Source organism: Megachile rotundata, chromosome 5, assembly GCF_050947335.1.
Source record: "Megachile rotundata isolate GNS110a chromosome 5, iyMegRotu1, whole genome shotgun sequence".
Lineage (NCBI taxonomy): Eukaryota > Metazoa > Arthropoda > Insecta > Hymenoptera > Megachilidae > Megachile > Megachile rotundata.
The window spans coordinates 17350039-17377200 of NC_134987.1; the positions used below are offsets into that span (position 1 = coordinate 17350039).

Genomic DNA, 27162 nt, shown 5'->3' on the forward strand with positions numbered 1-27162 from the left:
CTGGTAATTTCGCGAATCGACGCTGCTCACAAGATTGCGTTCGAGCCTTGCATTTCGATGCAGCTTCTTCCTCTTTTACACATCCCTCGACTAAGTTTAATCAACATATATTCCTCATAATTACACCCAACTTTCTACCTTACTAACCTCTTAGATATTATTACTTTCAAAAGTCGGTGTCTCAAGAATTATTACTCTTTCAAAAATTATAGAGTTCTTTCACTAGAAATTTCTGCTAAGTCTTTGACTAACTCGAAGATAATTTGACTGTTTACAAACAGCGTTAAAACTTAGCTAAAAAGCTAAATGAATTCTTTTGAGGTTAATAATTTCCATTATTCCTTGTTTCACTATGTTATATCACACGTGTCATATTAAAGAGTCAGTAAAAAAATGCTTGCTTCAAATTATTGTATTAAATAAAACAGTGACTGAGAGTCACCTCTCACACTATACACACACTACAAGATATCCTCTGTTTTTCCGCTCAAAGACAGGCAAAGTACCGAGTGTAAAATTTGCAAAGTCCTTTACCGATAATCGTAACATTGAACGAGCGTCGTCGATTTTTGAACAAATTACTATCGATACGGCGTGTCGATACGAGAGTACGTGCAAACGAGCCAAACATTCTCGCTGCTTTTAAGATCGATAGATCGAGTAGAATTGCCTCGATCAGAATGCAATGGAGCGAGAAGCTATCACACGCAGGAGTGACCAGCCTCGGTCCCTTGACTTCATCGCCTCATCACGACCTTATCGGCTCCATATATCCAGGGGATTTATTCCTAGGTATCTTGACCTCCGTTACGACTCCTCTCTGGAAGTATCGCACTGCTGATCTATGTCCAGATTCACGGAATTCTGCCAATATGCTACGTCGAGTCTCCAGTTTGAAAGAAACCCTGTATCCGAGATTGAGATTCGGGCTTACGGTTACTGCTGAAATTGTTTTCGATATTATACGACTGTCAGAAAAACGGTGCTCGGAAAATACTTGCTTGTCGATTTTTCTTCGGACGTAAAAATAAAATGGAGTTGTTGATATAAATTCTTTTTAAAGTTATTATAATTTATGTAGCAGTTGTATTACAATTTAGAGGATATAGGTGTGTATATAGAAAATATACATATGTATGTAGCATACAGAAAATCTTGATGTGTATATAGAAAATCGTAGTTGAATAAATTTTGATAGAATTGCTGACTTGGCAATGTGTGACAAAGTCTGACTTGACAAATGTTCAGAACAGGTAATCATTTTGCTCTAATCGCTCGAACTTCAGCAAACTGAAAGCAGTCTCGTCGCGTCCGTCGTCGAATGAAGATCAATTCGATGATTTATCGGTGCGAATTCGATAGAAGTATTCGTGTTACCATGTGTCCATACTGCATCCATCTTCTAAGATAGTATAAAATTTGTAAGTAGAATCATTTTATTAAAATGAACTAGTATAAAGTAAACGTTTAAATAAATTCAGTAATGTAAAATACGTTTAATATCCACTGTTCAGAACTTGAATAATATCAACGACAAAAGTATTTCGAGACAATATTTCAATTTTCGAAAGTTAATTTCGTTCCCACAGAAAAAAGAGTCAGTGCAAATATAAATGTAGCAGTGTAAATGTAATAAAAGCTTGCGGGACAATACGATCGGTGGTTAAATTTTCACTGGGCGAACAAAGCGACGATTTTAAAAGTGGCTAGCCTATTCATTCCCACAATCCGTGAAATACCGCAAATTAAACAGCTTCGATCAGTGGCGAATTCTCGTATTCGAATTTTCGTGTCTGTCGATACGAGTTTAACATCACATTTTATTTGACGTATAATGCACACTACACCTTCAAAAATGTAAAAGGATACTTAAAAAATAAAGTAAAATAAAAACATAAAACGTCTTAAATTTTTCAGTATAAAATAAGAAATTAAATCTTTGACGTGAACATTTGACCGGTTTAAATAAAATATGAACAAGTAAATGACGCATCACTATTTTCTTTCATTATCTTGAAGCGTTTTTCAACTCGGCCACTAAAAGAAAATTGATTGTCTCGGAGGTAAGATTTCCACTTTGTTGCGTAAAGAGGACAATTCCGGGACCAAACGAACGATTTTTCACTGGAAGAAGGGTAGAGCGGGTCAAGTGCGAGGCCATCTTCGTGGACGTAGGACGTGTATAAAACATTACGGATATATCACGCGAAATCTTTTCTCGTTCTTATCCTTAAGTCCCCTGATAATACTATCATCGAATAAAAACAAGATTTTTTGTCCGAACGTTCAGCTTAGTAGAAGGTATTCTATCCTCGAACGAACGGAACAAAGGAACGAATGGTTGTTTGCTTTGAACAGACAATATAATGTACAGAAACACAAGGAAGTAATTCGAAAGATTAAATTGTATGAGTTGCGAAAAGAATACAGAGCAGTCGGAAAAGGAAAATTGTATAAACATTGCAGTAACTTTCTGTAAAGAAAGAAGAGACCAAGTTCATAGAGTCGGAAGAGATTCTTTCGGTCTCGGGTAATCAAAAGCAGCCAAAAAGAATGGAAGGATTTTTCTTTAAAAAGAAATATCGGTTTAAAAATCATCTTCGTTACATTTATTAATTAAAGTTCCGCGTGATTGGGATGCAAATTTCTGACAATACATTTTCCATCGCTAAAGATATCAAATATTTAATTAATTTATTCAAGCTCCAATGAATACATTTATACCGGCACTGAATATCGGAATTCGCATAAAGGTAATTAAATATCGAATTATAAAAATAAAAGCAACGATTTAGTAGCACCATTTTATCCTGCACGGGAAAATGTAAAACGTGACCTCTTTTTCAGGAAAACTGTTCTCGATATTTCTTTCATTGATACATAACCTGGAACTCTTGTACACTTTTTTCTGTCAGATGCAAGTGGGTGAAAAATCGTGCATCGCGTTAGGGCTGACACTTTATATCGATGGTTTCGTGTTCACCTCTTAACCTCCTATTTCCTACGCAGTGGCATAGCTAACTTACTGCTGCAATATCGAAACAAGTGAAGAAGACTAGAATGTTAGACATATTTTATTTTGAGCTATTTTTGGTAATGCAGATTATAATTTTAATTGAAAGAAAATTTCAATTGCGATGAAGTTGTGAATTTGTTACATTTTTACATGTCACAATTTCCTACGCAGTAGCATAGCTAACTTACTGCTTCGGTATCAAAATAAGTGACGAAGACTAGCATGTTAGATATATTTTATATTGAGCTATTTTTGGTAATGCAGATTATAATTTTAATTGAAAGAAAATTTCAATTGTGATGAAGTTGTGAATTTATTTTGTCACATTTCCACATGTCATAATTTCCTACGTAGTAGCATAGCTAACTTACTGCTTCTATATCAAAAAAAAGAAGAAGACTAAAATATTAGACATATTTTTCAGTGTAGATTATAATTTGAATAGAAAAAAATTTCAATTGTGAATTTATTTTGTCACATTCCGTACGTCACATGTGTGGCGCGACATTACGTGGCAGGGAGTTAAAGCGCCCTGCAGTGAAAAGTTTAAACTCTTCAACTGAAACTGTAGAAACCCGTCCATTCACAACAGGCTCTCCAGTAATTCGATAATGTTTATCCTCCTTGGGTAACTTAGTAATCTCGTCCGTAAGAAGTTTTCGTAATTTAAAATTCTAATCAAGAAGAAGTTGTAAACGCGACGAAACGTCAGCTTGGTAGCCGTTTAACGATATATTTTTTCGTTTTTCCCTCTTCGACTCGCCCTCGAGATTTCTCTCCCCGCGTCGGAGTCAATTTCAGCAAGATGGAAATTTTCGCGACGATCGACCGCATCAGCTTCTCGCTCGGATCTCGTGCGTTCAATTTTAACGGGGATTTATGGAGATAAACCGAAATAAGATTGAACGACGTTCGGTATTCGAGGCACGTTGTCGGATATTTTGTGCGCCACGCTTCCCCCCTGCATATATCGTCCACCTTGTCGAATTGAAATGCTACTTTCTAAACGAGGACGGTGAATGCCGAATAAACGTGGGATCCTCGCATTTCAATTATACGGACTTTCGTCTATAACTTTTGTGCAGTAATCGATTTTCGAAGTTTTCGTGATTTGCTGACTGAAGAATTGAACGACTGGGGTCACAAACATTTTGGATACACTTTTTGTATCTTTTTTTTGAAGATATCTATGGTATATTAAAGATAGTTATATGATATAAAGAAGGTAAAACATCTGACAGAATAAAATAGCAAGTTTCTATATTCGTTTGAAACACGCTCAAAGACTGTATATTTTAATTTGAATTCAAGATTCTGACCACGCGTACTCTTTTACGCAGCGTAATTTGATGCCGGGGCCGACCGTCTACGTTAATTAACAAAAACACTTTTCCTCCCACATCAAAAACTGAGAACCTCTTGCAACATTTGCGTTGTTATGCTTCCGAGGAAGGTAAACGCGAGAGCAAACGTTGCTGAAATATCAAGTGAATTTTCAGCGTACCTCAAACCGGTCATGTTTGTCGGAATTTCTCCGGTCTTGTTGCAGCAAAGGCGAACGGACGTGGCGAACAAAAAGTCGTCGAATAAGGGTGAAGATAATCTCCGGAGAAATAGGAAGGAAAAGTTTCTTGCGCAATATTATTCCCTAGGAGACATCTCGTATACTAGGTACGCTGCTCTTTGGTCATTTGATTATGAAATATTATTCTGGTCCCGCCGAGACACAATGCGTTGATAAATTAAAGCCACCGAGGTGTTTGTACGATATAAACAAAAGCGTGACGTGTATACATTAAAATATTAATCATAATATTAAATGACATCAATTTAACGAATACGCGATAGAACGCGGTAATGGAATACGTAATTAACATCGCATTAACGAATAACACGGTTTCGCGTTCAATTCGATACTTTTAGGTGTTATGGATTATGCGCTGATGCGGGGATGGGGTAAGAATTAATTTTGTCTGAGGCAGTCATAAACAAATATTATACTCTGGGGTGTTTGTGGGGCCATAACTTTATTATTGAAACATTTGGAGATTTCTAAGGTCTTACATTTTCGATACTTCTAAATTTCTGGATTATTAGATTTTTAGATTTTTAGATTTTTAGATTTTTAAATTTTTAGATTTTTAGATTTTTAGAATTTTAGATTTTTTAATTTTTAGGTTTTTAGGTTTTAGGATTTTTAGATTTTTAGGTTTTTAGATTTTTAGATTTTTAGATTTTTAGATTTTTAGATTTTTAGATTTTTAGATTTTTAGGTTTTTAGATTGTTAGATTATTAGATTGTTAAATTGTTAGATTGTTAGATTGTTAAATTATTAGATTGTTAGATTGTTAGATTGATAGAGTGTTAGATTGTTAGATTGTTAGACTATTAGATTGTTAGATTGTTAGATTGTTTCTATGTTCTACATTAAAAACTCAATATCTGAAGATCCCATTATTGTGCATCGATCAACCATAACTAACCAGAATTGAATTCTACAAATTCTTCTCTTCATCCCCCTCATCCCCAACCACAAAAACCCACTGCACAATGAAAAGAATTCGGAAAGAAGGCATAAAGAACTGACGGTTTAAATTTGATGTTGGAAAGTTTATGGCGTGGGTGCTTAATCAAAAGCAAGTGTTAGACGTCGGACACAGGCCATACGGTTTGCTCGAACATTCAAACAGAAAAGGGGATAGGAAGGAAGGGAAAACAACCCCTGGCGGAATTTCCACTCGGTCGCGAGTTCACCGGCACCATTTCTCTTCCGTGGCCTCTGATTGGCAATAAAGCAAAGCCATGATCGGAGCCCGGTCAAGACATTCCTCGAGAGGAGGAAGTAAATGAAAAGCGTCTTTCGTTTTTATTGTAAAGTTCGAGTCGTTGATTCTTAAACGTCAGACCCCTTAAGGCTCCTAATTGCCCTACTACCTCTGTAGCTGACGTTCAATCGTTTTCTTACTCTGACCCGTCGTATTAACGTTGACGTAAATATCATTTTATTCGAAATGATTGCCTCGCTGTTCGTGAGCTGATCGTTTAATTTTCTTGTAAACTGACGAAACGGGGAACGAAAGTTTACTGCATTTTTAGAAAGATGAGCAATTTTCCAAATCCCAATTCCTCAAGTTCCAAATCTACCAAATCCCAAATGAATTCTAAAGTTTGCAACACCCTAAGCGCTAAATTCCAAACCATCAAGTCTCCAAATACCTAAAAATTCTCAAGTAGTTAAATTCCCAAATTTGCAACCTCCAAGTCTGTCAAATTCTCAAATCTCCAAACTTCTAAATCCTTAAATTCTCAGATACCTAAAATTCCCAAAGTTGCAACCCCTAAAAGTGCCAAATTCCCAAACCAAGTCTCCAAATCGCTAAATTCTCAGGTACCTAAATTTCCAAACTTGCAACCCCTAAAAGTGCCAAATTCCCAAATCTCCAAGCCTCCAAATCGCTAAATTCTCAGGTACCTAAATTTCCAAACTTGCAACCCCTAAAAGTGCCAAATTCCCAAACCTCCAAGCCTCCAAATCGCTAAATTCTCAGGTACCTAAATTTCCAAACTTGCAACCCCTAAAAGTGCCAAATTCCCAAATCTCCAAATCTCCAAACCGCTAAATTCTCAGGTACCTAAATTTCCAAACTTGCAACCCCTAAAAGTGCCAAATTCCCAAACTTCCAAGTCTCCAAATCGCTAAATTCTCAGGTACCTAAATTTCCAAACTTGCAACCCCTAAAATTGCCAAATTCCCAAATCTCCAAGTCTCCAAACCGCTAAATTCTCAGGTACCTAAATTTCCAAACTTGCAACCCCTAAAAGTGCCAAATTCCCAAACCTCCAAGTCTTCAAATCTCCAAATTCTCAGCTACCTAAATTTCCAAACTTGCAACCCCCAAAAGTGCCAAATCTCCAAATCCCTAAATCCTCAGAAACTTTAATCCCAAAATTCCAAACTACCCCCATACCCAACCCAAATTCTGAAGCCCATGAATCCTAACCCCCGAAATACCCAAATGTCTCGCAAAAAATAAATCTAGATTACCCTCATACAAAAGAATAACACACACGAGAATATACAATTTCGCCGGCGACTGAACTCGCAGTTAGATTATACAGTTAACGCTATCGTACTCCAGCAGTAGGTTTACTTAATTCTGGAACTGCACCTGTACCCGTGGATCCCATTGAATCTCGTATCTCACCTGAAACAGAACCTCATATCCTGAACAACCACTCGATTCCACCATGCTTTCCTAAACACTTGTCATTTGCGCCAAAACCACGAGAGGTTCGTTTGCGCCTCGCTATTCGAAGAGTTCGTTCAACCTGACAATGCTTGGTAGAGACAGTACGTGGAATTGTCTGTTCAATCCTCTAGACAACCCCTCTTTTGTGCCTCCGTTTTCATCCACGTTGCCACGGTACATTTTGATTATATTAATATCACCGGCGAAAAATTCTGGGAACTGGCAATATAGCGGGTTCGCTCGTTTTGGCCTAGATTGCATTTTCCGCGTTCATAAATTCAAGTATTTTACGAGTAACTGTTTGATGAAATTTTTGTGGTTTAATCTTCCTTTGACGAACGATCGCAGAAGAAGAATTCGATTAGTATGCTCTGAAAGTCAGACACAAACGAGGAATTTCGGCCATATTGGCCAGACAGATTTTAACGAAACACGTATTTTTTTCGAGTGACATCAAAGGGGTGAATTGATCCGAATGACGATTCGATGAAATATCACGGACGGTATTTATGAATGTAGCATTTATAAATGAAAGTTTAAATTAGTAAACTGTGTCTATACATGTCTACGTACTGTATATGTAGTTTGTGTGTATTTTTATATGAGGCTGAGATATAAGCTGTATTAAAATAAAGAGTACCGTAGAATTGAAGTTATAGGACAGTTTCAGCCAAGTATTCGATGTTTGCAATAATTTTTAATGGATTACTTCTGGATAGAGCACTGTAAATTAAAATAGCTAGTAACTAGAGCGTACAGGTTGTGTAAGGTGTAATATTACGCGTTCATCACGATAATGGAAAGAAACGGTGGATTCGAACACGATGAAAGTTTTACGAGATCGTTTCGCGTTGTTTCTCCCCGATGGAACTATTCCCTCAACGAGAATTGCTTCCCGGGTGCAATTACTGCTGAGTGTGTCTCAGGATTTTCATAGCGAGAGAAGAAAACAATGCTTCCGATAAAGTAATCGCGGAAACGTTTCTATTCAGCATTAAAAACGTATCAGAAATCTAATCTAATAAGTAGATCTGGTTTTTATGGGACTTGGTCAGTGAAGAATTTGGAGTTTGAAGATTGCAAAATTTGGAAATTGGGATTTGGGGGAAATTGGAAATTGGGGGGATTCAGGTATTTGAGGATTTAAAGATTTGGACACTTGAAGATTTAGAAATTTGACACTTTTGAAGGTTACAATTTTGGACATTCACCTACTTGAAGATTTAATGAGAGAGTATTTGAGAATCTACATAAGATTTGCAAGATCTGCTATAAAGATTTGAAGACTTGTGAGTTCTGAAATGAAAGTATTTATGAATTCAGAATCCTGAGACTTCAGAACAAGTACAATCCTAATATCCTGACATAATCTTGCTCAGATCTTTTCAAACCAGCAGAATTTCAAAGAAAGAACTTTAAAGAGAATAGACATCGCCGTCACGGTTGTTTCTCCGCCATCTTCATTTCGTCCCGAGTATCTCGGGGCTCGCGTGAGTTCATCCTGGCGGAAAATTATTCGCTTCGAAGGATCTTCAGCTTTGCCACGAAGTCTCGAGGCAGGCAACGATTCGAGCCCGCGAAATCGACTGAGCGATAACACCGGCCTGTGACGTCACGCTCTCGATAATTCAGAAATTGCCGACGGTCGGTGTGGATGCGAAGCTACTGGACCGGAACAACGCGGAACAGAGAGAGTTTTACGCGGTTAACGGGGGTTAGAATTATCGAGGCGTCCTAAATGATACGGGAACAAAAACGGTGGCTGGCTAGAGGTCCTGTTTCAGAGTAAATTTTGCGGCCGAGACTATCGCTAATGGCTCTGTATTTAGAGATACCTTATCTGGAGGTACATTATTTAGAACGTGTTTGGAAAGTAGAACAGCAAAACATCCCATGCTTGTTTTTCATTTCTATCAAACTTTTGGTGGGAATTATAATATTCGTTATGGGCAACGAATAAGTTGGTGAACATACTTGGTGAACAGGTTTTTTGTGAACCTTGAGACCCTTTTTATAGGGAACTTAAGTTGAGTGTCAGTGTCAAAGGATCACTTAGGTCGGATATGGAAATTACTTTCAGTGGTATTGATGAAAAAAGAGGTCAAAGTTTGAGTATATGTTTGGTGTACATATTCAATAAGAAAGTCTCAAGGTCATTTAAGGTCATCGTCATCCTTGAACACACATCACAATTTTCAAAATAGCAGTCATATAATTTTGTCAAAATTGTAAATTTTTTTGCGTGCAATTATCTAATATAATTATAAATTTTGATGTACATTATTTATTTTGTATAAGTATTTAATTTTTATTCACAGGAGAATAATGTTGCAGTGTTCAGTATATTTGGATAAAATCATGACTACATCGACCTAGCAGTAAACGCTGTTCTTCACTACGTTATCACGACGCGGAAACATCTACTTTCCTCTTCATATCCCGTAACAAATCGTCCCTCATTAAGACCGATTTATCTTACTTTCGTATAATGGAAGGAAAGTATCCAATAAAAGGCGGTTTGCCCTCTCTTGACTCCGGGCTACAGCAGCTCATTCGTCATGATTTGGCTGTTTTACATGACTCTCCTTCTTCTTGATACACACACGTTCCACATACCTGTCCATTTCGACTTTCATCAGAACTCAGGAAAAATAGTGAAAGACGAAATATAGACTATTGCAGAGTAACATTTAATTCCATTGTCTCCTACCCCAATTTTCAAAGAAGATAATCGCAGAAAAAATAATGGGGAAAGAAGGTATAAATCTGGTCTAATTTTTAATCCAATTATTGCCTGCAGAGTAACATTTAATTCCATCATTGTCTCTGCATACCCCGACTTTTGTATGAAAAATCGTAGAAAAAATAACGAGTAAAGAAGGAGGGTATAAAGCGTCCTATATATTTTTAATCCAATTATTGCCTGCAGAGTAACGTTTAATTCCATCTACCGTTTTATAAAAAAATAATCGTAGAAAAAATTATAAAGAACTTATAAGCTCAGTCCTGTGTATTTGCAATCGAATACTCTTACAATGGTCTGCACATTTTCTTCATAATCCTCATTTCAAAAAAGAAAGCACCCGAAAGAAAATGAACTAAGAAATAAGTATGAACCACTACATTTCTAATTACATACTGTACTATCTTGTACAGTAATTTCAATAATATCATACAGAATGCTTTCGTATAAAATATTGTTCTTAACAATAAAGCCCACAATAATGAAACCCACAGCAATAAACTTTTCAAAGACACCGATAAATATCACTTTTTAATTCACCCTCTAATTCTCGTGGATCAAGCAATTAACTGCAGCTTCACCAGTGTGCTGTCTGTGGTATAGCAACGGTCGAGAGGCATCGTCGATGCTGATATTTCGACAATGACTCGGTTCTGGCCGACAGAGGCACCAACGAGCATGGTCGACATAAATTCGGGCTGACCGCAACGCAAGTGTCGCCATTATCGCGGTACTTGCCACTAACCGGGATTAATATCCCGGCTGGGCTAATAACCAAAGACATTCGGCCACGGGACGTTCACGTTGGGAAACGTAAAACGAAACTTTGTCCGACAATGAGAATTGCATAACGGTGGACGTTTATTGTGGTTGCAATTCAGCGAGAAGGTTAATTGTTCGAATGAGGGTTTACGCAGCAATAGAGTTCAAGTAATTGCTTATTGCTAGTATGCTTAATTATTTCTTCATTATGCGCGTATGTCAAATACAGGGTGTACATAGAACCATATGTACATACGTGTACAGGGCGTTCCAAAAAATGTAGTCATACAGTAATACAAGCATACAGTACATCTACTGGTTGTTATATATTTATTTGACTGATCGATTGATTTTATTGGGACTTCGATTGTGATCACTTAACATACACATATTATCACTCAAACATAAAAGGCACAAATTAAATTTTTTTTGTATGAACAAGTTTAAGAATTGAACACAGTAGGTTGTCTTTAAATTAGACTGGTTAAAATGTTAACTAAAATAATATAATTGACTTAGGTCACTAAAAGGATATCACATTCGTCAATCAGGAAACCCAAAATAATTATGCTATATCGAATAGACAAATGGGAGGTGAAATTTATAGCTCCACAACGCAACCGAGCCCGCGCTATTAATTTGTCGTCGAAGCGAATGAAATGCACATTGCAATCGACAGAGTGTAATTCACCGAGCGGAATTAATGCGTCGCGCAAAAGCTAAGGTTCGAGGCGTTTGTTGTTTAATTGCATTACAACGTTCTCACGCTAATAGATTTTACCTTCGACGTTTCATTTCGGCCTCGGTCCTCATTTGCATGCGCGTACGCGATCGAACGTGGTCGGGAATATATTCCTCTTCAGATCCATTCGATTAATCAGCTCCATGAAACTTGGATCAAGATAAAAATATTACGTTATCGCAAACCTTATCTTACAATTTGAAATCGGTTTTTGGATGAAAAAATTTAAAGTCGAAATCTGTGAATTTAAATACGTAAGAAATTAAAGTTGAACTTAAAGTGAGATGAAGTTTTCAGTAGAAAAGTAAATAAAAGATCCCCGATGTCATAAAATATACATAGTTTGTAATTAGTGAAACAGTCGTGACGAGAATTGAATAAAACATGATACGATGAATACCAATAAACATATGTTCGGTACAACGAAATTTCATTTGCAGAGCGCTACTTTCGACGAATTATTTACGCGATCGCGTAATAACTCACGGAGGAATTTTATCGAAGTAACTCCGTTGTACGCCGCCCATATTTATCCGACTGTTTGTTCAAAGCGTTTGGAAACGGTCCAATTTCAACAGCACCACAACATCGCAGATTTATGCAACCCGTTACGGGTCGTGTCTGTATTTTGTTAGTCTAGTTTGAAATTCTGATAAATGGCTGCTCGATGGAACACGAACTCTTTCTCTGTTTCCCGTTTATTTTTTCACTTTCGGCAGAACGCAGGGAAAAAGAGTAACACGTTCCCGTGCACGGAATACACGGTGCCTATATATTTCTTCCGAGGGGTAGTTACCGGGAAATGTGCCCGTAACTCAAACAGAAATTTATGAAAGTTAATGCCAGATATTCGAGTTATAACGTTTAAATCATGCCGATAGTTTGCGAACCGACGAACACGTGTTATTCATGGACTTCGCGAAATGGTGGGAACTTGTTCAATCTGTTTGAATCATAACCATCCACGTCAAATTGGTTGGATAAATTGTAATACATTTTCATATCGAATGGGATGAAAGGCTTCTTACAGTTCGCTTAACGCTGTAGACGTTCCAACAAATTGCATTCACTTGGACATTTTTGAACATGCACATATGTAATCGAACACACATGTGTAATGTGTGAATGCATACGTGTGCATGTTAAAAAAAATATGGAACCTTTTTTGCCAAAAATTAATGCATTTCAATGGACACAGTTAAACTTGTTTATCCAAAAAAAAATGCAACCCGTGTCTTTTAAGTTTGAGTGATAATTTATACGCATCATATGTGAATGCATACATATGTGATCCATGTGTGCATATAAAAAAAAATGAGGAACCTTTTTTGTCGAAAATCAATGCATTTCAATGGACACAGTTAAACTTGTTTATACAAAAAAAAAGCAACCCATGTCTTCTACGTTTGAGCGATAATTTATGTACATCATATGTGAATGCAAATGTGATACATGTGTGCACATTAAAAAAAAAATAAGGAACCTTTTTTGTCGAAAATCAATGCATTTCAATGGAGACAGTTAAACTTGTTTATACAAAAAAAATGCAACCCGTGTCTTCTACGTTTGAGCGATAATTTATGTACATCATATGTGAATGCAAATGTGATACATGTGTGCACATTAAAAAAAAAATAAGGAACCTTTTTTGTCGAAAATCAATGCATTTCAATGGATACAGTTAAACTTGTTTATCCAAAAAAAAATGCAACCCGTGTCTTTTAAGTTTGAGTGATAATTCATATGCATCATATGTGAATGCATACATATGTGATCCATGTGTGCATATAAAAAAAAATGAGGAACCTTTTTGCAGAAAATTAATGCATTTCACAGAACACAGTTAAACTTGTTTATCCAAAAAAAAATGCAACCCGTGTCTTTTAAGTTTGAGTGATAATTTATGTGCATCATATGTGAACACAAATGTGATATTAAAATATGCGATATTGAAATATGTGCATATTAAAAAAAAATATAGAATTTTTGCAGAAAATTATTCGACGAATTTTAGAATTTGAAATGTACATTAATGAAACACGACAGCATCGAATATTTTCTCATATAAACAGAGTCAATAGAATTGGATGCGAACACCATTAAACACGCCAGATTTACTGCGTCCGAATCGATGAGCACGAATGGACACCTCGAAATTCCAATAGTCGAACCTGATGAATTGGGTGTAGACATCCATCGACCAGAGAGATTCCGATATAGGGAAGTTGGGATCAAAGAAATTCAATATAGATAACCAACGACCAAAGGAACCAGGAATATCTACTTCACAGCAAAGCCGGCCCGTACTAGGAACAGACGAACCTGAACCTAATATACGTTCCAACATATAATTCGATCGAAATAGCGTACGTTTGAAGTTGCAAACCCTATTCAACTTCCGTGCAAAGTCATTATTTAACCAGCAAGCATAATAGCGGAGCATGATGGTACCAGCAAAATGTATTTTCCCGTGCGTTGATAGAACGAAAAACATTTAGCATATTTCAACCTACTTAATAGGATACGCAAACTGTATTATTCATAAAGTTGAGTACTTGCGTGCTGAATTATTTGGGAGAACATAATGCAACATGGAAATGAAGCACACGTTTGGGAATACGGGATATCGGATTTAATTTTAATCTTTATTTGGTCAAGATGAAATGGATTGCTATTTGAAAAGATCAAGCTGAATTATGTGTTGGTATTTTAATATTTGAGTAATTATGAAGAGTAGTGAAGTTGTGTGATGCATGTAGATAGCATTGCACTTACGTCGTAATTTTGCAGGTTATATTTCTATATGTTGTTTTTCTGTGTTTCAAATTCTTAGATGTCGAATTCCTATGCGTTGTGTTCTTAGGCTACGTATATAGAACGTGTCAAATTCCTACACGTTGAATTTCCACGCGTAGAATTTCTAACGCCCCGAATTTCTACGCATGGAATTCTACCGCCTCGAATTTCTACGCGTGGAATTCCACCGCCCCGAATTTCTATGCATGGAATTCCAACGCCTCGAATTTTTACGCGTGGAATTCCACCGTTCCGAATTTCCACGCGTGGAATTCCAACGCCCCGAATTTCCACGCGTGGAATTCCAACGCCCCGAATTTCTACGCGTGGAATTCCACCGCCCCGAATTTCCACGCGTGGAATTCCACTGCTCCGAATTTCCACGCGTGGAATTCCAACGCCCCGGATTTCCACGCGTGGAATTCTAACGTCCCGAATTTCCCCGCGTGGAATTCCACTGCTCCGAATTTCCACGCGTGGAACTCCAACGCCCAGAATTTCCATGCGTGGAATTCCAACGCGTCGAATTTCTACGCGTGGAATTCCACTGCTCCGAATTTCCACGCGTGGAACTCCAACGCCCTGAATTTCCACGCGTGGAATTCCAACGCGTCGAATTTCTACGCGTGGAATTCCACTGCTCCGAATTTCCACGCGTGGAACTCCAACGCCCTGAATTTCCACGCGTGGAATTCCAACGCGTCGAATTTCTACGCGTGGAGTTCCACTGCGCCGAATTTCTACGCGTAGTATACCTTTGTGTAGAATTCCTTGATGTAGAATTCGTACGTCCCAACCTTCTACGCGTCGAACTCCCACGCGCCCTATTCGTATACTCCACATACCCACCGTGTCGAATTCTCCGCGTAGAAACCACATACACGAATACCTGAATATTTTGATCCCACAATAAATAGCGAATATTGCCTGCCACTTCTGCGGCACAAACGTCACTTATTTATAAGCCGATTGTCAGGTTTACATACAGGTCCCGTTTGTTTCTTAAGGTCGAACGTTACACGAGAAAGCGATATTGGAGTTCCGGTCGGTTTCATTGATGCGGCAGGCATATGCATGAGACACAGCCACGATCGTGTATATACGTTGCATCGTTGCGAATGACGTTTGCAGGCAGTTATCCAAATTTACATTTCATCGATACGACACCGGTAACTGGCTGTATATCTGAAGTAGTTTCCTCGAAACGTGGTTAACCAACTCTCTGTCGCTGTATCGTTCGATGAGTTTACACGAAGAACAACATCCGCTCAATCGGTTCGATTTTACCTATGCGAATTTACGATTGCGGGTAATGGCTTCTGAAAAATTCTGTTTCAATAAAAACGTGCTTTTTATCAAACATTTACAAGGGTTTAATTTTATCGGTACGAGATTCAAAGGGTAGTTTCAATTACAACGATCGGGGTATTGCTTTTTGTAGGTTTAATTTTGTTGCAATTGTGGAGATAAGTTGTCAAGTGTGAATTCAACATTTTTTAATTCAGGAACTTTCTGTATTTTTAAATGTTCATTTTACAAGTTTATAAATTTTCATTTTTTATTTATTTTTAGATGTTCTTTTGGAATTTTTAAATTTTTATTGGTGTGTACTTTCTAATGGCCACTTTTTAGATTTTTATATTCACAGGTTTTCGTAATCATCTGCTCCCTATGTTACCGAATTTCTATTCTGAAATTTCGGTGGCTTCTAATTTCTGCATTGTCGAATTTCTATAATCGTAAGTTTGTGAATTTTTCAATTTCAATATTCTCAGGTTCCAACATCTAGTTTCTACATTTCTCAAATCTTCATGTTTCCCAATTTTACATTTCAAATCTCTACATCTTCAAATTTTTACATTTCCTAATTTCTACATTTTTAAATTTACATCCCCTAGCCATAATATCAAACTTCACTATATTCTAAGTTTTCTGTCGAAGTCTACATTCAGACGAATATTTATCTTCACCCCTTAACTACAATATCAAACTTCACTATATTCTAATTTTTCTATTAAAGTCCATATCCAGACAATTATTTGTCTTCATCCCTTAACCACAATATCAAATTTCATTATATTCTAATTTTTCTATCGAAGAAGTCCACATCCAGACGATTATTTATCTTCATTCCTTAATCACAATATCAAATTTCATTATATCCTAATTTTTCTATCAAAGTCCACATCTAGATACGAATATTTATCTTCGTCCCTCAATCACAATATCAAACTCCACTATATGCTAATTTTTCTATTAAAGTCCACATCCAGACGATTATTTGTCTTCATCCCTTACCCACAATATCAAACTTCACAATATCAAACCTTACATCCCAATTTCTCTATCGACGAAGTCCACAACCATACAAAGTCCACATCGAATATTCCATAAATCCATTTCATCAGCTTTTATTTACTCAAATTGCTGAAACGCGAAGGTGTCTCATTGCCGCGAGGCATTCAATTCGCCACACACGTCACAAAGCCGAACAATGCATGTGAAACGCAATCGGAATCGGTTTTCTAACGAGTTGAATGGGTGTCCGTGCCTTTGAGAGGACACGAGCGATAATGGACACAGTGAATTCGATTAGAAGCGTTATCGAGACCGACTGCTAAAAGCGACGATGTTTAATGAAAAGATTCGATACCATATTCCTCGATAGCTGTTTTCGTTAGTTTCTCGGCTTTACGCTTGTATCGAGCAACAAGATATTTTCTCGTCCCTTCGACACGATGCCTTTTGCCGCAGTACGACGATGTCTCATCCATTTTAATTGCCTCTTTGAGAGACCTCCGCCCGTTGTAAGGCGGCTACCGGTAAATAACGAAGCAATATACTCAACATTTAATTGTGTATTTCTCAATCTTACGTTCAAACTGTGCTACAAGAGAATTTAACCGGAAATTGATACGAAGAATCGGAAAAGAGAAAATCGAGCGTTATTGCTTTCCTCTGCTTTGTATCAGTTTTCCGCATATTGAAGTTTCGCAAGATTTTATTTCATAAAAGTATTGCGAAGTCATACATATTTTATGGTGGGCGACTTAAAGTTTAATTAAAATCACTACATTTTCATTACTGTCTTTCAAAGGACATTCACCGGACGAGGTGATGATCACACGACTGGTATAAAAAATGAAATTGGAAGCTTAAGTCTGAAAACGAGCCATTTTCCAGGTCCATTACGAGGTTTAAAGAAAATGAAAGGTAAACTTGAATGAGGTTGATAGTATACGATTGTGAGGTGGCAAATTGAAAGCTTAAATTTGAAAATTAGCTACTTTACATTTCTGCTGTGGCAGTTCGATGGAAGGCAAAGTTTGAATAGCGTTAGTATTATACGTACAAGCTGACAAATTAAAAGCTGATCATATTTCAATTTGCACAATGAATCAAAGAATGTGCATTTTGTTAGCTGCTGTAGTAACATTTTTAATATTTGATACTGGCATGTGGTGTATGTGAAACAATTTCTACTGTGACGCTAATCTTTCTTAATTTATATCAATATTATTTTGCAGTTCCAGTGTAAAAGGCAGAAAATTAAATTTTGTTAGGTGTAATATTCGATACTGTCGATATTATATTTATAAAATAATAAATTTGTAAATGTTCCAGAATGAAAAGCACAAAATTAAATTTTCTTACTTGTAATACCTTCAATGTTTGATACAATCATATGTTCTACGTGAAAAATGACTATACTTGATCATTTCAACAGCAATAAATTTCACTTCACACAAAAATCTACCCGCGTGAAAATCAAGAGGGTGAAATACAAGGCATCAAAGTTGGCAATAATAAATCAATTTCATAAGACGTTTCTTATTCACAACGAGAAGAATACTGTGCCAAGACATCGATAAAGTTTCTCTATAGAAATTTAACAAATATCCTGTCCAGAATTCAAGTACTTCCCTTCCCGCTTCCGTCCATTGAATCTCGAAGTTAAGCGCATATTTTAAAGTATACTTCGCGCGAAGTATCATCGATCAAAACGGGGAATTTCGTTTACAAACTGACAGTCTCCCGCTTCCTCTGAACGATCGTGAAAAAATGTACGAAACGACCATTGATGGATGTAACGCGATGAATGTTACTTACAACTTAACCTATTACTGATACTCGTTTTGTAACTTGGTACACAACTTTACTGATGTGTTATAAAATTAAAGAAAGCATCGTGGACAATATTTATTTTTCTTCAAATATTTATTTTATTTTAAATACTTGTTATTTTATTTCTAATATTTTTTATTCTATTTTAAGTACTTCTTACTTTATTTTAAATATTTGTTATTTTATTTTAAGTACTTCTTACTTTATTTTAAATATTTGTTACTTTATTTTAAATATTTGTTATTTTATTTTAAGTACTTGTTACTTTATTTTAAATATTTGTTATTTTATTTCTAATATTTGTTATTTTATTTTAAGTACTTGTTACTTTATTTTAAATATTTGTTATTTTATTTCTAATATTTGTTATTTTATTTTAAGTACTTGTTACTTTATTTTAAATATTTGTTATTTTATTTCTAATATTTGTTATTTTATTTTAAGTACTTATTACTTTATTTTAAATATTTGTTACTTTATTTAAAATATTTGGTATTTTATTTTAAGTACTTGTTACATTATTTTAAATACTTGTAACTTTATTTTAAATATCTGTTACTTTATATAAAATAATAAATATTCCTACCTATATTAGGTTGCGTTGTCTTACCTATTTAGTTTCAGTTTACAGTTCACCTCATTCATTTAAAATAATTAATGTTACTACTACTGTTTTGCAGCGTTGTTTTGCCTCTTTAGTTTCAGTTTACATGAAACTAAACATGACCCGAAATATAATACAGTGTGGCGTGTTACAGTTTAAATTTCAATTATTGGCCCCCTGTGTACGTATATAATGCACGTATTTCTGCGGACATTTGCTATGTGTATATACATATAAGATACCCGCATTTAGGGGAACGGTCATGTACAACTAGGGACAGTAATCTGGAAACTCCCTTAACAGTATTAACATTTCAGGGACGTGCTTGAACGGGATTCTGAGGACGCCAGAAACCGATCTGCTACGGATTATATCAACCACAAGGGATGCTACCGAGATGACACCCGAAATTCGACCAATGGGTTTGTACCGCTCCATCATTATTCTTGCATTTAACATTTGTCCCAAACGAGTTCCATTTCCTGTTTTCAAGATACTACTCAAACAAAAATACATAAATTTATTAAACCCTTGCACCCTAGTACATTTGTAATGCATTTATGGTTCAAGCATGATTTCTACTTTTAACTTGAATTTTCACTTTGGTTCTAATTATAATTTACATAGTCAAGTATCCTTGAATACATAATATTTTGACTCTTTGATGCAGCAGCAATTTGTAGCATCTCCCAAAGACATTACAGGAGGTTAATATCTAAATTACTGACCATGTTAAAATGACCTACAAGCTTCTTATTTTAAATTGCTGAGGTATTTAAGGTGCTTTTATTGAAGATAGACAATGAAGTATAAAATGTTAATAATAAGGAGTTCGAGATAAAACATTAAGGACAAAGAATGAAGGTTGAAGAATTCAGAATAAAGAATTGAACACGAAGAATGAAGCATAAAGATTTGAGGATGAAGAATTAAGGATAAAGAATTGAACACAAAGATGTAAACATAAAGAATAAACCATAAAGATTTAAGGATGAAGAATTACAAATAAAGAATCAAGGATAAAGAAATAAACCTAAAAAATAAAGAATAAAGATTTAAGGTTGAAGAATTAAGGATAAAGAAGGTAAAGAATTGAACACAAAGAGTCGCAACCAAGAGTTAAAAATAAAGAGTTAACAACAAAAGTAAAAGACAACAAACTCGAGAAAACGAATGAAAGCTAAAAACTTAAGAACAACGAAAGAGTTCAAACTGAAGAATCACTAAAAACTAAAGAATAAATTTGACTAAAAAATGATTAAGAAAAGTATCTGGAATAAAAGTCCTCAATTTACTATCGCAATGTAAATTTGAAATGTCCACGGAGTCCTTGTTATACGATGGTAAAGCGCCAGCGGCGATGTAGTACATGATCTAGTAGAGTTCCGTGAGCAAATTAAATTAGGAATCGTTGCCGGAGGGTACGGCAGCACACAGAACGCAAATTGTTTGGTTAAGCTCACCGTCCGATTATTTTAAGCAGCGCTCGGTGCAGTCATCGCGAAAACGCACGCGGCCAAAGCTGCAAATTAGTTCTCGTCGCGAAGTTCGCAACAATGCAACGAGGTTTTCCGCCGTTAACGCGAACACGCGATCAAAGGATGCGAGGGCCCTCTTATGAACTTGTTCCTTGTACAAGCTTTAAATTTCTATTTACTTTTACGCCGAAACTTTCCCGCTTCGAACAGGCAAGAGGAAAGAGTAAATGGCTTTTCCTTCGCTTGACGCGCCGACTAAGGACCAGCTATTATTTACGAAACTTTCCTCTCCTTATGTCTCTATCTTGCCGGTCTGATGGTTCCATTAACGAGGTATGCAACGAAAGGAGCTTCGAACGTTTTTTGCCCCATCAACGATGTATTACGTGTCTTCGTTGCGGTGAGCACGCATCTACTTTAAACGGAGCATCTCCGTTCTCTGAATTTCACAGCTTTCCTACGTTCGACAAACTTCGTACTGGGTTTTAGTAAGATGTACTGTTACTTAGATACAAACTGTATGTCAACAATGTCCATACATCACTTTCGTGTCAATTAGTCCGATGAACTATGAACGATGGCGTGTGGCTATACAAAATAGTAAATATAAATAATTAAGCTACAGTTGAAAATTACTGAATCACTGTACTATCGTATCACTGCGCTACATCACTATTGTGACATCCGTACAATCTCATAACAGTATATCATATTAGTTCCCTAACTTTCAACGATTGAATCGAACATGTCTAACGAGAATTTCTGAAATAATCTAAAGTAGCCATCCGAAGAAATCAATGAGTCATTAATTAACGAGCGAAGGACACTCGATCTTCAGGGAATCTGTTCTAGAATGTGGTATTCAGGCATTAAAAAAGAAGGCTCGAAGCCTTGAACGTTCTATATACGAGAGATGAACGAAATCCATTAGGGGATAAATTCAGCTTGCGTAGAAACGCAAATGTTTTTCTCTTCTTTGTGGCCGCGAAAATTCATCAGCGTTGTCGACGTCGTTCGCGTTTCCGCTGCAAATGGAAGCGAATCGGTAGTGATTTTTTTTCCTTCGTTCTTTTTTTTTTTTAGAATGTTCAGGCAGTACGTGACAGCTCTGTAAAATGTGTTTCTCGTTAGGATGTACTTGTGCGCCGTAATTCAGTATGATCGAGAAACTGTGACGTGATTTATTACGCAACAGAGAATCGTTCCGGAGGAAAACAAATCTGATAACAAGCGGGTAATCCTGCTTTTATCGCTTATATTTTTGTGATTATACTTTGGTAATTAATGGGGTATTATTTGGGAGAGAAGGGATACTGTGAAGGTGTTATTAGCGGGAGGAAAATGTGGATTTAATGTAGGTGGTTTGAAAGATATAGCGTGGTTGTGAATTAATAGGAATTGTTGTTCTAATTGCATATTTTGGGTTTTTGGATAATTGGGGCTGTGAGATTTGGGATTTTGGAGTTCTGAGACTTTAGAGTTGTAAAGTTTTGGAATTTAGGAATTTTTGAGCTGCGAGAGTTAAATTCTGAGTTCAATTTTGGAGGTTAGGGAGTTTAGAAGCTCCGGATTTTTGGGATTTTGGGGTTCTGGGACTTCCAAGTTGTGAAGTTTTGGAATTCAGGAATTGTCAAGCTTTGAGAGTTTAACTTTGAAGGTTAGGGACTTTGGAAGCTCAGGATTTTTGGGATTTTGAGGTTCTGGAACTTCCAAGCTGTAGAGTTTTGGAATTCAGGAATTTTTCAAGCTCTGAAAGTTAAATTTTGAGAGTTTAATTTTGGAGGTTAGGGACTTTGGAAGTTCAGGATTTTTGGGATTTTAGGGTTCTAAGACTTCCAAGTTGTAAAGTTTTGGAATTCAGGAATTTTTCGAGCTCTGAAAGTTAAATTTTAAGAGTTTTAATTTTGAGGTTTAGAAATTTTTGAAGTTCAGGATGTTAGAATTGTTGGATTTCTGAACTTTGGAGTTCCTAACACTTCAACCTTGGGATTTTTAATATTTTAGAGCCTTGAATCATAGAATTTTTTAATTTCGACAACTCAGGATTTTTATACTTTAAACTTTTGTAATGTTCCAACTCTGAAATGTTCGAAGTTTAACCCCTTACACTCCTTAATTTCTGTTACCTAACAACTCCTTTATTTACAAAACACATCAAAAAAGGGGTTCTCAGTAAAATGCACTGTAACAGTCTGAAGTATGTGACAAATTTTTCATTTACTATAAATAGTAATTAAATGAAAATATACAATTCAACCAATCTATTTATCTGAATCATTTATAAGATCCAAGAGAAACGTGATGTCGAACTACACTGAACATAGGAGTGCAAAGGGTTAAACATTTTTAATTCTGAGCATTAAGAATGCTTCCACCCTTACTCATTTACGATCACACTATATTCTCCAAACTTCCATCAAACTACATTACAACGGTTCCATAACCCATAATTATTTAACAAATCTCATTTCTCTCTCTCTATCAATCGAAAAGTTTCCACCGACAAAAAAGTTTGACAAAGTTCGGCATTACGAGGATTAATCACGGTCACTGATGTTTGACGTATTGATCGCATCGATCGCGTGTTCCCCGAGAGAATCGAATTTCTGGCGAGGGGAGGTGTATAACAGCCGAACCTCTTGGATAATTAGTTTGATCGAGCCTGAACGTTACGCCCATTGCTTACCTGGAGATTGGGCGGGCAATGATCGAGGAGTTCCAGCATGTGCCTGATGTTCTGCGCGTCCTGAATCACGAAGTTCAGTTCCATGTCAAATTCACCGCCCACCAGCTGCGAACAGAATAAATTGAATGTTATTAAATATGTCGTGTGGCTCGCGTGATAAAACGATTGCATTAAATACGACTAAGTCCGATAACTTCGTCCAACTTGGATAAGAAAAAGTTTTCGTGCAGTAGCATTCGAGTTATAGAATTTTCTTTACAAACTTCTTAGAACTTGCGCCAATTTTATGGAATTCGCCGTGTTCTGTCGATGTCCGGTTTTATGACTTTCGTTTAATTAAATGACCGACGGGAAGTAGAAAAATTCTAAAGACTGTTTGAATGACGACTTAAAACTGTTTTCAACGCGTAGTAATTCCACGCGTGGTATTTCGACGCGTAGTAACTCCATGCACGGTAACTCCACGCGTAATAATTCCACGCGTGGTATTTCGACGCGTAGTAACTCCACGCATGGTAACACCACGCATGGTATTTCGACGCGTAGTAACTCCACGCATGGTAACTCCACGCGTAATAATTCCACGCGTGGTATTTCTTCGCGTAGTAACTCCACGCATGGTAACTCCACGCGTAATAATTCCACGCGTGGTATTTCGACGCGTAATAACTCCACGCATGGTAGCACCACGCATGGTATTTCGACGCGTAGTAACTCCACGCATGGTAACTCCACGCGTAATAATTCCACGCGTGGTATTTCGACGCGTAGTAATTCCACGCATGGTAACTCCACGCGTAATAATTCCACGCGTGGTACTTCGACGCGTAATAACTCCACGCATGGTAACACCACGCATGGTATTCCAACGCGTAGTAACTCCACGTGTGGTATTTCGATGCGTAGTAATTCCACGCGTGGTATTTCGACGCGTAGTAATTCCACGCGTGGTATTTCGACGCGTAGTAGCTCCACGCGTGGTATTTCAACGCGTAGTAATTCCACGCGTGGTATTTCGACGCGTAATAACTCCACGCATGGTAACACCACGCATGGTATTTCAACGCGTAGTAACTCCACGTGTGGTATTTCGATGCGTAGTAATTCCACGCGTGGTATTTCGACGCGTAGTAATTCCACGCGTGGTATTTCGACGCGTAGTAGCTCCACGCGTGGTATTTCAACGCGTAGTAATTCCACGCGTGGTATTTCGACGCGTAGTAACTCCACGCATGGAGTTACTAAACTGTTTTTAACGTGGCACATTGTCAAATATACAATCTGATTCAATTTTAGGGTCTCAAAAAATAGGGTTTTAGTGGAGATATGTTTGATTTTCAGTGCACAGAATTTTGCATGAAAAGCAATTTTTTTTGAGGCGAAAGATTGACATTAAATGTAAAACTGTCGAGTTCTGTAAAATATGTGCCAGGTATAAAAAATGCGATCGCGGAAATCTTGTATCGAGACGATAAATTGCTGAAACAGTTTACGAAGCTGCGTATTTGCGGTGTCCCTTGCGAAATGGCTTACCAGGAGAACCGGAAGCCCTGTCTCCATGGAGAGGGCGTAATTTCCGGGGAAGTATCTCGTTCTTTCTCCTCTCCCGAATACTGGCGTATCGATCATGAATTGCTTATATCCATCGAAGCAGTGGCCACGAACAATTTTTACGACCATCGTACCAACGTAAAAATTCATGAATAAAACCGGATCGTTTATAGAATTGAGAGCTAAGCATATTCGAAAACCGGAAGGCTTATTGAAATAAAAGCAACTTTGGAGAAAAGCGGATTTGCTGCAAGCTTCCGTAGAAAAAGTCTTGAGCTGCTGGGGAAAATATTGAAAAGAAAAAACTTGATGTAGACTTCTTTTGATTAGGAGTGTAAGAGAAACAGGTATCATCTTTGATTTTGTAAGATCTTCGAGTAAACTCTGCAATTTCTAAATTTATCTTTAAATTTCGATAATGAAGCTTTTCAATGAATTCAAGCTTTCAAAATTGTAATATGAATATCAATCTTCCACAATATTGAAATAGTGGAGCATATTGAAAACAGAAGAAATATGAAAATAATGAAAAAAAGAAAGCGAGTAGTGGAACGCCCCAATTTTCGTGGAATATGTTCAAGGTCTTTTGCGAATAGGGTCATCTAATCTGATTTTCCTTTGGCCCGGTTCGACGTATAGGGTTAGATAGAATTTTCGGTCAGTCATTAGTGTCGCAAAGAGAAAAAGAATTGGATTGCTGGATTGGGATTCGAGCCCTAATGTCATTTATCGCTCGTCTGTTCCACCGATTCGATCCAGGCTTTGATCGAATTTTCTTTCCTCCCTAAAAACTTATCTGCTATTCGCGGGATTATATATTTTCTATCGATCACAAATTTCTACGTGGTTCAATTTCGATGCTTTTTCAACGACTGGTCTGATTAATGTAACTTCATCGTGAAGAAGAAAATGATCGGTTTCTGCTGTTGTGGGAAAAAGTATAAAACCCTTAGGAAGCACGAACAAGGGAACGGTGATAAAAGATCATTGCAACACTGTCAAAAAGTACCAGTGGTGTAATTTAGCAAGTTAGCAAGATAAAAGATTGTAACACGGTGCAAAAGTAGTAGGAAATGTAGCAACTTACAGACTGAGAGCACCACTTAGAGACTAACAAGATAAAAAATTTTTTAAGATAAAAACTGACAATGTTTCAGGTCAATGTTGCTCTAAGATTAGGTTTAAATTACCTGACGACGTAAAAATTACTTCAACTGACTTCTACAGAGTGATTAGAACTATAAACACGATGTCCTTGCAACGTTTCAACCCTATCTCCAACCTAACAGTTAATCTTTTACCAAAATCTCCTTAACTTGACAAAATCTCATCTCTTATCTCCTGCAGCCATTTTGCCACATAACGAAGATCGATACATCTACCCTTTATTTTTCACAGTACCTCCCCAGTATACGATCTGAGATATCTCGAAAGAAGCAACATCTCGAAACTGGTCATGGCGTCGAACGTGATATCGTTGTAACGGCTCTTCTCTAGCAATAATACCGACCCTGCTTCTGTACTCTGAAATTTATTTTTCCAAAAGGGTGCTTCTGACTACGTGACAGCAAAAGCTGCGAGTCACTGGCGCTTTATGGGGCGCCAGAAGAAACACCTGCGAAAGTATGGTCAGCGTCCGACTTTTACTGGGTTTTCTCTTGCACGTAATACATTTCAGAACTTTGTACTGAAGTACTTTTGTAGTTGAGAAAATTTCAAAATCATGAAGTTAGCTTGGAAATTTGAGGAGCTTAAAATTTATCTTTGTGAGAAGTTTTATGTATTTATGATTATAAGAGTTGTATGTATTTGTCATTATAAAAGTTGTATGTATTTTATCATTATAAAAGTTGTATGTATTTTATTATTATAAAAGTTGCATGTATTTTATTATTATAAAAGTTGTATGTATTTTATCATTATAAAAGTTGTATGTATTTTATTATTACAAAAGTTGTATGTATTTTATCATTATAAAAATTGTATGTATTTTATCATTACAAAAATTGTATGTATTTTATTATTATAAAAATTGTATGTATTTTATTATTATAAAAATTGTATATATTTTATTATTATAAACGTTGTAGGTATTTTATCATTACAAAAATTGTATGTATTTTATCATTACAAAAGTTGTATGTATTTTATCATTATAAAAATTGTATGTATTTTATCGTTACAAAAGTTGTATGTATTTTATTATTATAAAAATTGTATGTATTTTATTATTATAAAAATTGTATATATTTTATTATTATAAACGTTGTAGGTATTTTATCATTACAAAAATTGTATGTATTTTATCATTACAAAAGTTGTATGTATTTTATCATTATAAAAGTTGTATGTATTCTATCATTATAAAAGTTTTATGTATTTTATCATTATAAAAATTGTATGTATTT

The 27162-nt window shown here is 36.4% G+C and overlaps 1 protein-coding gene and 1 long non-coding RNA gene across 19 annotated transcripts in view; one reads left to right on the forward strand and one right to left on the reverse strand.

Moving 5' to 3' along the window:
- The window catches only part of rg (A kinase anchor protein rugose), a 395524-nt gene that overhangs the window by 127405 nt on the left and 240957 nt on the right, over nt 1-27162 (reverse strand). For all 18 annotated transcript variants that reach the window (XM_076532111.1, XM_076532120.1, XM_076532118.1 and 15 more), the window contains one exon: nt 23204-23308. In XM_076532111.1, the coding sequence (XP_076388226.1) occupies nt 23204-23308 (105 nt within the window). The remainder of the gene's footprint in view (nt 1-23203; nt 23309-27162) is intronic.
- On the forward strand, nt 1281-26636 carry LOC143264540 (uncharacterized). Its single transcript, XR_013038283.1, has 3 exons — nt 1281-1421; nt 19357-19461; nt 26153-26636. It is a non-coding gene; the product is annotated as an uncharacterized LOC143264540 (long non-coding RNA).